The sequence below is a fragment of the Sarcophilus harrisii genome, chromosome 1 (assembly GCF_902635505.1).
Source record: "Sarcophilus harrisii chromosome 1, mSarHar1.11, whole genome shotgun sequence".
NCBI classification, from domain to species: Eukaryota; Metazoa; Chordata; class Mammalia; order Dasyuromorphia; family Dasyuridae; genus Sarcophilus; species Sarcophilus harrisii.
This window is the reverse complement of record NC_045426.1, coordinates 144,466,197-144,479,965: the sequence shown is the minus strand read 5'-3', so window position 1 is coordinate 144,479,965 and position 13,769 is coordinate 144,466,197. Positions and strand designations below refer to the sequence as shown.

The 13,769-nt window shown below is 33.6% G+C and overlaps 1 protein-coding gene across 3 annotated transcripts in view; it reads left to right on the top strand.

The window, feature by feature from the left end:
* Positions 1-13,769, top strand: part of PLPP1 (phospholipid phosphatase 1) — a 108,922-nt gene that overhangs the window by 58,522 nt on the left and 36,631 nt on the right. For 2 of the 3 annotated variants that reach the window (XM_031965108.1, XM_031965117.1), the window contains one exon: positions 8,534-8,814. In XM_031965108.1, the coding sequence (XP_031820968.1) occupies positions 8,534-8,814 (281 nt within the window). Of the gene's footprint in view, positions 1-2,105; positions 2,258-8,533; positions 8,815-13,769 lie in introns of all 3 variants that reach the window. The other variant, XM_031965110.1, reaches the window with a different exon arrangement.

Here is a 13,769-nt window from a genome sequence, read left to right as displayed (position 1 = left end):
TGTTTAGGCAATAGTTCACTGGAAGTTTTATTTAATATAACATTAATCTAATATCCAAGCCATTTCTAATTTGGGAAGAGAAATGCTTAAACTGGTCTATGGTACCCCTTTCCCTTCTAATATGATGGTGCTTCAAAACAATTTAAGGTAATGTTTATAGGACTTTAATCATATAATAAAAATTTTAAGATTATAGAATTGAGCAAACATCTATCCATTTTCTCTTGAATGACTTCCTCTATTTTTCCTTAGTTAGATGGATAAGTTCTATAGTTCCTAGTACAAAAGTAATGCAGATGAGAATATTTTGAATGATAAAATCAGATCCCATTTTTGATGTTGAGCCATCTGACAGTGCGAAGATGTTTGGAGTTGGCCACTTTCTTTTTTGGGTCTTATGTAACTGAGCCTTTAGCACCCCCCAAAACAGTTGCCATTGATTGTCTCTGAGGGGACTAGGCAGAAGTATGTATGCTGAGCTGGTTGGTGGCAGTTAATCACCAGCTGATGGGCCCCTCCTCTCACAGATGGGGAAGACTGGGAGAGAAACACAATGGGGGGTCCTGGGAGCACCATGTTCTCAAAGGTTTTGGTCTGCTGCCTCTATAGGGGTCTGAGGGGAAGTGATGATAATGAGTAAAGTTATATAAAGGGAGCATAGGCGAGTGTGGCTTGTGCTTCCTCGCAGTCTGGTCTTGATGGATTGACAAACTATATTTTGAGTAAATACCATCTGAGACTTTCCGGGACAGATTGGTCTCGGCTCAAGACTGATGACTACTTTTGTGGCCTTGGACAAGCTCCTTGTCCTCCTTGGGTTTATTTTCCTTATTTGTAGAATTTAGGCATTGAATTAAATAGCTTCTAAGGTCCTTTGTATACTAAATCTTTGATTGTCCAATAAAGAATGTCAACTGGATTTCAAGAACAGGACCAGGGATTGGCCTAGGGGTAGAGAGAGCTCAGGGTTGTTGCTTTTGAGAAAGGGGGACCCTTTCTCTTTCCCTTCACTCTCTTGATGGATAATTGGTAATACAGAAGAGTGAGACAAGAGCAGGAAAAGAGTACAAAGACTGGTTTACAGGGAGGGTTTTATGTAGGGATAATTAGAAAAGTCTTGAACTGTATGGATATTTAATTATTACTGAGGATCTCTGCTAAATTGTATCTCTTTTATTGGTCAGTTAATGTAAGATATAATTATTTGTGCAGTGTCTGGACAGTTTAGCTAAGTAAGAAAGAAACTTAAAAGGCATCTCTAGGAAGAGTAAAACAAGATAAAAGGCATGGAGATACGTTACTCTGGAAATAAATATTGTATTTTTGAAAGAAATATTGTTTTGTTTTGTTTTTTATTCTCTCCACTGATTTCCATGTTGCTTTCCTTTAAAAAATTCAGGCTTTTTCCATATAGTCAAACCAACCAAGTAAGGTAGGTAAAATGTTTTGTATTAAATTTAAAATGAGATACATTTTAGCCTCAATGAAATATGGTTCCCATTAGCAACTAGTTTGGGACTCATCTGCAACCTTCCTTTTAAAATACTGATTGGGAGCTTTTAAAAGTTTTTAGTGCAGTTGTTCTAAAAGCTGAGAAATAAACGAAAAAGGGAAAACCAGTTGGATTTCTGATACCTTAGCCAGTGACTGATATTTTATGGGAATTGTGGATGTGTCTTCCATAGGGACTGTCAATTTTTTCCCCTTTTTCTTTCTTCTCTCTATGGGAACTTTGGAAAGATCCTAAGAAAGTTTTGCTCCTGAAGTGAGGACCATTTCTTGGCTGGCTGACCAGTGACCAACTGGGAAGCAGTACAGAACCCCTCCAGGGACAGAAAGATTCTGAAATTTATTTGGTCTGTCCAGTCCAGGAACAAAGAGAGAAAGGAAGTTGTTGCACACTGAGCCTTCTTTCTGGTAGGAAAGAGACCCCCTGAACACCTTGAACAAATAACTTTCTGACTCCGCTATTGCATGCTTGCTTTTTTTTATGTGTGATTTCTTCTTTGTCTTTATGGTATCCTTTTCAGCATATTCATGGAATAATAATCACTATCAGTTTTAACTTTTCCTTTTAATTTTTTTTTTTTTATTCCTTTTGATAGCTGGATTGCCTTTTGCAATTCTTACTTCAAGGCATAGCCCCTTCCAGCGAGGAGTATTCTGTAATGATGAATCCATCAAGTACCCTTACAAAGAAGACACCATATCTTATGAATTATTAGGTGGAATAATCATTCCATTCAGTATAATCGTTGTAAGTTAAATCTACTTTTCTTAAAGTATGTCATTTTTGGATTATTTATGTCTTATTTGTAAATATGAGTAAACCTCAGAAGCAAATTTATTTACTATATCCCTCAGAAGCATTTGGAGATGATAAGTTTATTATTATCATTTATGTAGTGCCTGCCACATGCTATACTCCATGTAAGCACTATACTAAAAATAGGTATAAAAAAGCAAAAAGCAAATTTATTTACTATCTCCCTCAGAAGCATTTGGAGATGATAAGCTTATTATCATCATTTATATAGTGCCTGCCACATGCTATACTCTATATAATCACTATACTAAAAATAGGTATAAAAGAATGATCAAGTACTATTATGATTGTGTGTTAATTCATATTTTTCAAATATCTCTGATTTTAGAAATATAACAACCTATTGATGTTTTGTTTTGTTTTTTTAAATGACAGTTTCAGCAAAAGTGTTACTCTGCTTTGGAAGGTAATAAGTTTCCCCTCAATAGAAATCTTCCAGTGAAGACTGGAATGACATTTTTTTGCCATGTTGGATAGCAGAATTAGATTAGGAGGCTTCCAAGATCTCCTTTCCAGTCCTGAGTTCTTTGACATTGTCTGGTCCGATTTAAAATAAAATATACAAAAATACACAGCATATTTCTAGAGTATTTAGGGTCGAGGATATTCCTTTATAATAATTTTATAGTTGGAAAACTGCAACTACATGTACATGGGAGTTCCTTTGCTTTATCAAACCAGTGCTAACCTTGCAGCTTTTCCTCAGAAATTAGGAAGGGTGAGGAAAAATTGCTAACTCGGGAATCTTTCATTTGACCCCTGGAAAGAACATGTTTCCTTCAAAGTATTTTCAGATAATGCCATAAGAGAAGCTACAATTCTATACATAATTAAAACAAACAAACAAGTGGGTTTTTTTAGTGGTTATGTAAAGAAGACCACAAATTAACCCCTGATTCATCTGGTAGCAGCTTATTTGTAGAAAATGGAAAGATTTTTTCCTCTAGTGAATAGTCTATATACAGGTATCATAGTACTAGATAAAATAGTAGCATAGGATTTTTTTGGGGGGGTGGGCGACATTTCTTTGCTTATGTTTTGGGTTCATAATTTGCTGAAAAATTGGTGTTATTTAACATGTCATCTAAAGAAAACATTACATATATAAATAACTTATCCCTTCTTTGATTTATTGTAATACTAATGAATATATGAAGCCCTAATGTGAGAAACTATTTAAGTGTAGTTTGGCCAGAATGGACTTTTTTTCTTTTTTTAGCCCAGTGCAGCACTACCTCCTAATTATTAATTTTGTTAAAAAGTATTTTATCTTATGATTGGTAACCAGATACTTTAGTACATACTCAGCTGCATAAAATTGTTACATAATTGTATAGTTATGTTAATGATTGATTCTCCTTTATATGAAGATGTCTTCTTCAAGAAATCATCAAGTTGTTTTTTTTTTTTTTTCCTTTTTTACTCTGGTTTGGAAATCAGTGAATCTACTTAGTTTAACCATCTTTGCCCTCTTGAGTTGATTATTAAAATATTAAAGTAATTAATATTTCTTGCATATTTTTATATTTATTTTTTTTTTAAATTAGGAGTATTATTCTAAGAAAATACTAGCTACTTAAGTAGGGTTTTTTTGGAACAGATCTGTGATTCATTGATGAAAGCAATTTTCAGTGAATTGTACTGCATTTGATCAGAAATTTGTCATGACTTGAACAAAGGATATGCTAATATTAATACTTGTGCTCTATAGGAAAACTTACTAAGCCAGTTATTAGAAAGGTAGCTCTATGACCTGTGAGAATGAGTTTTTAATGGAGTATAAAAATTCCTTTTGTTTATAGATAGTGTAATTGCAGAACCCAAAAATGTTTAGGATAATTCATTGATGTACTAATTTCAAATTGACCTAGTCTTTCCAAAAATATAGGTATTCTACAGAATCCAGTGTTCTATTCCACATGGATAGGAAATTTTGATGCTATTACATTTTTCCTTTACATGAGATTATGTAGATTTCAAAAATATTTGTGTGACATTTGAGCATAAAAATTGTTTTTTTTCTTTTTTTTTGCTCAAAAATTTTCCTAATCCATTTTAATTATATTACATTTTAAACATCTAAGTTTCTTAAATGAATCACCAGCAATTGTAAATATTGTCACCATATTTTAGACTCCAAAATGTCCTGTGGCTAAATTAGTTTGGGGAAATACTGTTCTAGTTTGTTAAAACTGAACTTTTACCAGGTAAAAGTTTCAGTTGCTTTTTATGTTTGAACAGTAATAAAACTGAATTTCTTGTTTTAAAAACAGACTTTCTTTAAAAAAGCTAAATAAATATTAATTTGTATTTATTTCATACAAGGCAGATGGAGAATTCAGAAAATACATGAGCCCTGCACTCAGGAATCTTCTAGTCTAATTTAGAAGATGACAGTCTATTATGTTAAAATGCTGTAATAAGAAAAGATTCATTCATGGTAGTGATGCAAGCATAATTATCAAATGAATTGTAGTGGCAATAATTATTGTAAGGATTTTGGTGGACAGAGAAGTTTGAATATTTTTTTTTGATGCTTCACAACTTATCATTAATATTAAATTAGTTCAGACTGTCATAATGAATTCTATGTTCCAGAGCATAAGCAATTTGATCCTTTCTGGGAAACTTTTAATCGCTCTTTGTGACCTATAGGAGGATAGTGTAATCAAAGCAGTATTTTAGGAAAATTAATTTGGTAGTAATGTGCTGAATGAATTTAATAGAAGAGAACTCAAAAGATTTATAGATGATTAGAGCTGTAAATGAAGTTAATGGTAGAACCAAGACTAGAAAACCAGGTCTCCTATACTTTCCACTATATCAGTATAATTGGGGCTTGCCTATTTGTTCAAGTAGCTCTGTAGTTGCAAAGCTTTATTATATTAGTGTTGGCCTGTATTCTTTTTTTAAGTAGTATTTATTTACCACAGTCATTTTCATTTACATTCATACTTGCCAATTTTTTTTTTTTTCTTTCTTTAGTTGAGCAGCACAGTTTGGTATGGTTCAAACTGAGATAATGCTCTAGGACATATAACATGTTTCTTTGACTTTGAAGGTTTCTTCATTTAGTTTAATAGACCACAGTTCTCAAAACTGAGTTAATCCACAGAATCAATTTTTAAAACATCAGTTTCAAGATGGAGGTTATTGCAGTAAGCAAGTAGTCCATTTGGTACTTAAAGATGATCTGTTATCTACCATTTGATGTTTAAACAGCCTTCTTGGTAAGGTGACAAAATGAGTAGAGGGTGGATGGGATTGCTGGCTTTAGAAAAGTAGAGAAAGTTTGGAATATATTTTAAGTTGCTTATCCAGCAGTAATTTTTGAGCATCCATTGCATATAAGATTCTGAGGGGGATACCCAAGAAACATATAACTAAATGAACACTTTAATCATGAGTTAAAGACCTGAGTTTTAATTCTACCTTTGACACATACTAGCTTGTGACCTTGGAGGGTAGTCATTTAAATTCTCTCAGTCTTGCTTCATTGTGTAAAATAAAAAAGTTTAATTAAGTAACTCCTTAGGGTCTATTTCCAGTTCTAAATACATATATAAGCTTATATTTGTGAAAATAATTGATCCAAACTGAAGTGAGATGAATCTTAAAGCACAGAGGTCCAAATAATCTTTTGAGAGTTAGTAAATAGAAAACATTCCTAGTCCAGGGGAAGCTTTTGTGAAATCGATGTCATTGATTAATTGCTTGCTTTCTCAAGGAGGAGGAAAGTGGAGGAAGGGAGAGAATTTGGAATGCTTTATTTGAATTTACTTGAAAATAATAAAATATTGAATTATTTTTTAAAAGAATATTAAAAATTTATCTTTACATGTAATTGGAAAAAATAAAATACTACTTAAAAATTAGGTCTCATTGGAATTGAAATTGTGGAGCATGTGTTGCATTTCAAAATGTGGAGATAGTGAGAAGAAGTATGTTATGAAACTGGTGAGAGCAATTAAAAAAAATTATATGTAATGTTGAAGTTCCAGAAAGAATAAGAAAATAGGAGAGGGAAAGCAAATTGTGAGCCAGATTCTAGCTGTGGACCTGAGAAGGTAGGGAATGTGGAATGCACAGTTTTATTGTAGATGACTGGTCATGGTCTTGGTAGGGCCTGAAGTGAATCTAGTGGGTTGTAAGCTGGCATGGGAGTGGGGTGGTATCCATTGGCAGATACTACAGTGAAGTTTGGTAAATGGAGAGTATGGAAGGATGGTAGGATGTACAGGAGAAGTTTAAGGTTAAGGAACTGTGATCTTAATTTGACACAATAGTCCCAGTGGTACCTCTTACTGGTGGGTGGTGGGGGATGAGTCATCCTAATATTGGTTCTCTTATTATCTGGAGATGTTAATGTGCCTAGTATTATTACCTATTTTGAGGGTCATTGAATAAGGAAAGAAGACAACCAGGCCTGGCTTAAAGGGCACTTGTTAAATAGAATCTTTTACAAGAGGAAAACACTTGGGAAGATTAAAGAATCAAGCATCCCTCCCTTCAGGGGAGCCCCACCTTCCTAGGGACTTCAGGGTTCTCTCCATTCTCATTTCTCATACTTCAGTTTATTGAGTCTGTTGGGGGCACTACATTTGAGGGGAGGTATACAAGGCTTAAGATCCAGTCCTTTAGCGTCTCATAGTCTACTTAAAGGAATGAATATCTAATTCTAGAATCTCGGGCATAATTGATTTGTCTGGATGGACATTGGCAGGGGTTGGAAGGGAGCCTCCTTTTTACCTCTAAATCACAACACATAGCCCTACTCTACAAAAAGGGAATTTGAATTTCAGTGTAATTTAAAAAATTTTTAAAATCACGTATATTTAAAGATAAAGAAACCAATAGATAGATGGCTTACCTCCTGAAATTTTCATACCCTTGGCATATCCCATTCCCTTTCAGCAGTTAAAATCATATGATAAAGACAAACATGAAACATTATTGGTTTTACATAGATTCTGAGTATATCTTTTTTTATGTGTCAGAGAATATTTTATTTTTTAGTAAACCCTTTTTCTTTTATCCTTTTTAAATAGCCATTCATTATTTTTTTGTATTTCTAAGCATATTAGAAGGCTTTTTTTTTGTGTGTGATTTTGAGATCACTAAAAGGTTAGATTTCAGAATCTCAAAAATCCCGTAGTCCAGATTCCTCTTTTTTATAGAAGAGAGAAATGATTCTTTATTACACAAACTTAAGTATTTTTGATTTTTGAACCAAGATTCTCTGATTGAAAATTCATCAGAGTTTCTAGTAAAGATGCATTTGGTTCAGGTGCCTTAATCCCATCTATTGCATATCCTATTGAAACTCTTATTATTATTATTAGAAAAATTGTCATTTTCATCAAATTTAACACATCTAGGAAAGTTCACACACTTGTTGGATTTATGGGAAGATTTATTTTAATTTCTGCCAAAAGTTGGGGGGTGGGGTGGGCCGCAAGAAAGATTACTTGAAATCACATTACAGGTACTTGAAATGCCTGTTTTTTTGAGGAGGGGGAAGAAACAACTAAGCAAGTTTTTAGTGACTGTTTTAATAAGACTTCCTAAAGGAAGTCTGGCTTAAAGATCTCCTGGAAAGGAGGAATTGAGAGGCCCCATCAGCTAAATAAATGCTCTTTGTACCTTTGGCAACAGTATTCAGTCCCTATTCCTTTACTTCAGATTCTAAAGTTCTTCAAATTACCACTCTTTTGGCAAAAGCAGACATTTCTCTTTGAGAGAAAGGTCAAGGATAAATGAAAATGTGACTTGGAATAAAATATACTTTACACACAAGGCATTCCTATTGGATCTTTAATGGTTTAGTATGGGAAAATTTGCAATCTTTGAAAAATGAGGACTTCCATCTAAAGGACACCAACATAAAACCTTTTAGAGCCATGTTTATCTGAAAATAGAAGTAAAAGAAGGACAAGGGAATAAGTATTAAGAGCCTTCTTTGTGCTAGGCACTGTAACACTGTGCACCAACAATAAGAAAGGATTTCAATCATCTCAGCTGTAATTTCTTGACCAGTATCCAACAGAAATGAAAATGATTTTCACGTAGTCTCATAGTTTAAATTAGTATATCAGTGGTAGTATATATTTTTGAACACTACTTTGTGTCATGATTTTATCAATTTTTACTTCATTAATTACTGATTCTTTTTTTTTTTAACATTTATTTTTTGTCTCTCTTTTTCAGATGATTCTTGGAGAAGCCCTGTCTGTTTACTACAATCTCTTGCATTCAAATTCCTTTGTCAGGAATAACTACATAGCCACTATTTACAAAGCCATTGGGACATTTATGTTTGGGGCAGCTGCTAGCCAGTCCCTGACAGACATTGCCAAGTATTCCATAGGCAGACTTCGACCCCACTTCTTAGCTGTCTGTGACCCTGACTGGACAAAATTCAATTGTAGTGATGGCTATATTGAAAACTTCCCATGTCGGGGAAATTCAGTAATAGTAAACCAGGGAAGGTAAGTGTGAAATATGTTTTTTTTTAATGTTTTGTGTTCATAGTACAAAGGGTGAATATCTTGAGATGATGGGATCTACTTGATCAAATTCACATGAACATTAGGAAGTTCTTTTTTACATTTTCTTCATTTTTCTTTGCCTGCCAAGAACATTTAGGTGGAAATATTTCTGTCCCTAGATGTTTTTCATCTTATATCAAAGCATGAAAAGTTGTACAGCATCTTAATTTTTTTTTTTCAGATCTGAATTCTCTCCCTTCATCCTTTCCCTTCCCCCAACATGTCAAGCAAAACAAATTCCCATGTTGGCCATGTCTCTGCAATTCCTCCCTTCTCCCTCCCTCTCCATAAAAAAAAATGGAAAAGAAAAAGTTCTAATCTGCATTCTTGAATCTATTACCTCTTTATCTGTAGATATATAGCATGTTTCATCATGAGCTCTTGGAATTGCAGTTAGTCATTATATTGATCATAGTTGTTAACTCTTTCAAAGTCTTTATGATCTGGTCTTGCTCACTTCATCAGTGATATCATAATATATGGGATGGTTACAGAGAAACTTGGAAAGGCTATTATGTACTTGGTCATCCATTCCCGACTTGATTGGAACTCCCAGTTTAATTATTTGCTGTCACAAAAAGGATATTTTCATAGCTTATGTTCCAAGGAAACTTAGTATTGTCAATAGTATCATATTTTTTCAATTATATGTAATAGTAGTTTTTAGTGTTCATTTTTGTAAGATTATGAGTTCCAAATTTTTTCTCTCCCTCCTCATTCCTCCTCCTTCCTTAAGACAGCACGATATCTGATATATCTTATACATGTACAATCATTTAAAACATTTTCATATCAGTCATGTTTTGGAAGAAAAATTAGAACAAAAGGGAAAAATCATGAGAAAGGAAAAGCAAACAAACAAAGAAGGTGAAAATAGTATGCTTCAGTCTTCATTCTCCATAGTTCTTTCTCTGGATGCAGATGGCATTATCCACCCCAGATCTATTGGAATTGTCTTTCATCATTAATTGCTGACAAGAGCTAAGCCTATTTTGTTGTTGTGTACAGTGTTCTCCTGGTTCTACTCATTTCACTTAGCAGCAGTTCATGTGAGTCTCTCCAGGCCTCTCTGAAATCATCCTGCTGATCATTCCATAACATTCATATACTATAATTTATTTGGCTATTTTCCAGCTGATGGGCATCCACTCGGTTTCCATTTCTTTGCCACTACAAAAAGAGCTGCTGCAAACATTTTTGCCCATGTAGGTCCTTTTCCCTCTTTCATGATCTCTTGGGTATATAAACCCAGTAGTGAGACTGCTAGATCAAAGGGTTTGCACAGTTTTTTTTTTTTTTTTATAATAATAGCTTTTTATTTTTCAAAATACTTGCAAAGGTAGTTTTCAACATTCAGTCTTATAAAACCTTGCATTCCAAATTTTTCTCTCTCCTTTCCTTTCTCCCCCTTCTCTTAGATAGCATAGCAATAGAGTATAGCTTATACATATAAGCACAGCATGATAACTCTTTGAATATAGTTCCAGATTGCTCTCCAGAATGGTTGAATCATTTCACTGTGTTACTGTCCCAGTTTTCCCACATCCACTCCAAAATTTTTCTGTATCTTTTCCTCTCATCTTAACCAATCTGATAGGTGTGAATTGGTACCTCAGAGTTGTTATAATTTTTATTTCAGTCGTTATTTAGAGCATTTTTTTATCTGACTTCAGATACCTTTGATTTCTTCACTTGAAAATTGTCTTTTCCTATTCTCTGATCATTTGTCATTTGGGGAATGACTTGTATTCTTATAAATTTGAATCAGTTCTCTTTATCTTTTAGAAATGAGATCTTCATCAGAAGCACTGGCTATAAAAATTGTTTCCCAGCTTTCTGCTTCCCTTCTGAACTTAGATGCATTGCTTTTGTTGGTGCAAGACCTTAATATAATCAAATTATCAATTTTGCATTTCATAATCTCTAGTTCTCTTTTGGTCATAAATTCTTCTTCTCTCCCTTCTGATCTTACAGGTTAACTATCCCTTGTTCTCCTAATTTGTTTCACCTTTATGTCTAAATCACCCTTTATGTTTGAACCTATTTTGACTTTATCTTGTTTGAGGTTTTTGTCTATGCCTACTTTTGCCATACAGTTTTCCAGTTTTCCTAGCAATTTTTATCAAATAATGGGTTCTTATCCCAGAAACTGGAATCTATGGGTTTATCAAAACAGTACAACAGTCGTTGACTATTGTCTTGTGTACCTAAACTATTCCATATATCTACCTCTCTTTCTCTTAGCCAGTATCTACTTGATGATAGGTTTTCCAAACAGTTTTTGTTAGTTACTCTTTACTACATTAGTTGAAGGTTTTGGATTTATTGAATAGGTTCTTTTGCTTCTATATTTTATATAATAATTTGTTTCACTGATTGAATTTGTTATCTTTTAAGCAGTGCAAAATTGTTTTGATGATTATTACTTCACATTTAGATTTTATATCAGTGGGCATCCTTCCTCCTACTTTTAAATAAATTATTTCTTTTGATCTTCCTTCACATGAATTTTTTTATAGTATTATAAAGTAAGCATTTGATAGTTTGATTGGATTCACCCTAAATAAGTAAATTAGTTTAGGTGGTTTTATCTTTTTTTTTTTTTTTAATGTTGATTCTACCTATCCATGATAATCAGATCTTATTTGTATAAAGAATGTTTTCTAATGTGTGTATGTATGTGTTTGTACACACACATGGACATACACATATGCCAATAGACTCGCAAATATTTTGTTTACTGTAGTTATTTAAATGGAATTTACCCTTTTCTTCCTACTGGATTTTTTTTTTTTTGTAATATATAGAAATATTGATGATTTATGTGGGTTCATTTTGTCTTCCAACTCTGTTAAAGGTTTTGTTTCAACAAGTTTTTTCAAAGATTTTTATTGTACCTTTTGATATAATTTTCCCATAGGTTATTGAATTCTGAATTAGATTGGAATTAGAAAACTGGAATGAAAAACAAAATCTAATTTCAGATAAGCCCTTATAGCTTCTGGTTGAATGGGTGGGAATTGTTAATAAATATCACTATTTGTAAATTAATTAGCAAACATTTGTTAAATATTTACTAGGTTCTGGAGATAAAAAGAAAGTAAAAATCAACTTCTACCTTCAAGGAGGCACATTCTAATGGGGGAAACATCATGCAAATAACCTTGTACTAACAAGATTCATATAAGACAAAATGCGATAATCTCAGAGGAGAAAAGCATTAGTATTACTGAGAGAACAAGCAAGGTTTCTTACACAAAGAGAATTCTTAGTAGAGACTTGAAAGAAATGGCACAGAGATGAAGTGGGAGATAGTATCTCTGAAGATAGTGGCAAGGTCAAAGATATGACCATGGCTGTGTGTCATTGAGTTTGCGTGGAAACTGAGCCTGTCTCTGAACTCATTGAGAAGCAGAGGGGCTGTTTCTGAGGTCAAACAGGGACAACTACTATAATTTGGGTGGGAGATAAATATTGATGATTGAACTTCAAAGTCAGAGTGCTCAGGTGGGAGAGTTTGGCAGTAGGAGCAAGAAGAATTATTTTTTTAATTAAAGCTTTTTATTTTTATTTAGAAAGCATATACATAGGTAATTTTTCCAACATTGACCCTTGCAAAACCTTTTGTTCCAAATTGTTCCAAATTTTCTCCTCTTCCCCCCACCCCTTCCCCTAGTTGGCAAGTAGTCCAATACATGTTAAATATGTTGAAATACATGCTAAATCTAATTTATGTATGCATATTTATACATATTTATTTATTTTGCTGTACAAGAAAAATGAGATCAAGAAGAAAGAAAAAACTGAGAAAGAAAACAAAATGCAAGCAAAAAAAAAAAAAAAAAACAGAGTGAGAATGCTATATTGTGTTCCACACTTTATTTCCATAGTTCTCTCTCTGGGTGTGGATGGCTCTCTTCATTACTGAACAATTGGAACTGGTTTGAATCATCTTATTGTTGAAGAGAGTCACGTCCATCAGAATTGATCATCGTATAGCCTTGTTGTTGTAGTATATAATGATCTCCTGGTTCTGCTCATTTCACTTAGTATCAGTTCATGTAAGTCTCTCCAGGACTTTCTGAAATCATCCTGCTGGTTGTTTCTTACAGAATTCGTATACTATAACTTATTCAGACATTCTCCAATTGATGGGCATCCACTCAGTTTCCAGTTTCTTGCCATTACAAAAAGGGCTGCCACAAATATTTTTGCACATACAGATCCCTTTCCCTCCTTTAAGATCTCTTTGGGAACTAAGCCCAGTAGAAACACTGCTGGGTCAAAGGGAATGCACATTTTGATAACTTTTTCAGTATAGTCCCAAATTGCTCTCCAGAATGGTTGGATCCATTCATAATTTCACCAACAATGTATCAGTGTCCAATATTTTCCCACATCCCCTCCAATATTCATCATTATCTTTTCCTGCCATCTTAGCCAATCTGAGAGGTGTGTAGTGGTACCTCAGAGTTTTCTTAATTTGAATTTCTTTGGTCAATAGTGATTTGGAGCACCTTTTCATGTGGCTACAAATAGTTTCACTTTCTTTATCTGAAAATTGTCTGTTTGTAGCTTTTGACCATTTATCAATTGGAGAATGGCTTGAACTATTATAAATTTGAGTCAATTCTCTACATAATTTAGAAATTAGGCCTTTATCAGATCCTTTGGATGTAAAAATGTTTTCCCAGTTTTTTGCTTCCCTTAAGAAGAATTCTTAGATCCCACCAGAACCTGGTGAACTGTTGGCTGTGGAAGTCATGGGGGTGGCCCTGAATGATGGGGTTGAATTCCTAGTAGGTGAGGTAGCAATTCCTAGTTCAGATAGGAGGCACAAGGTGCATGTGAAGAATTCATAATGGCATTCTCTTTGCCAAAAAATACCATTTTTT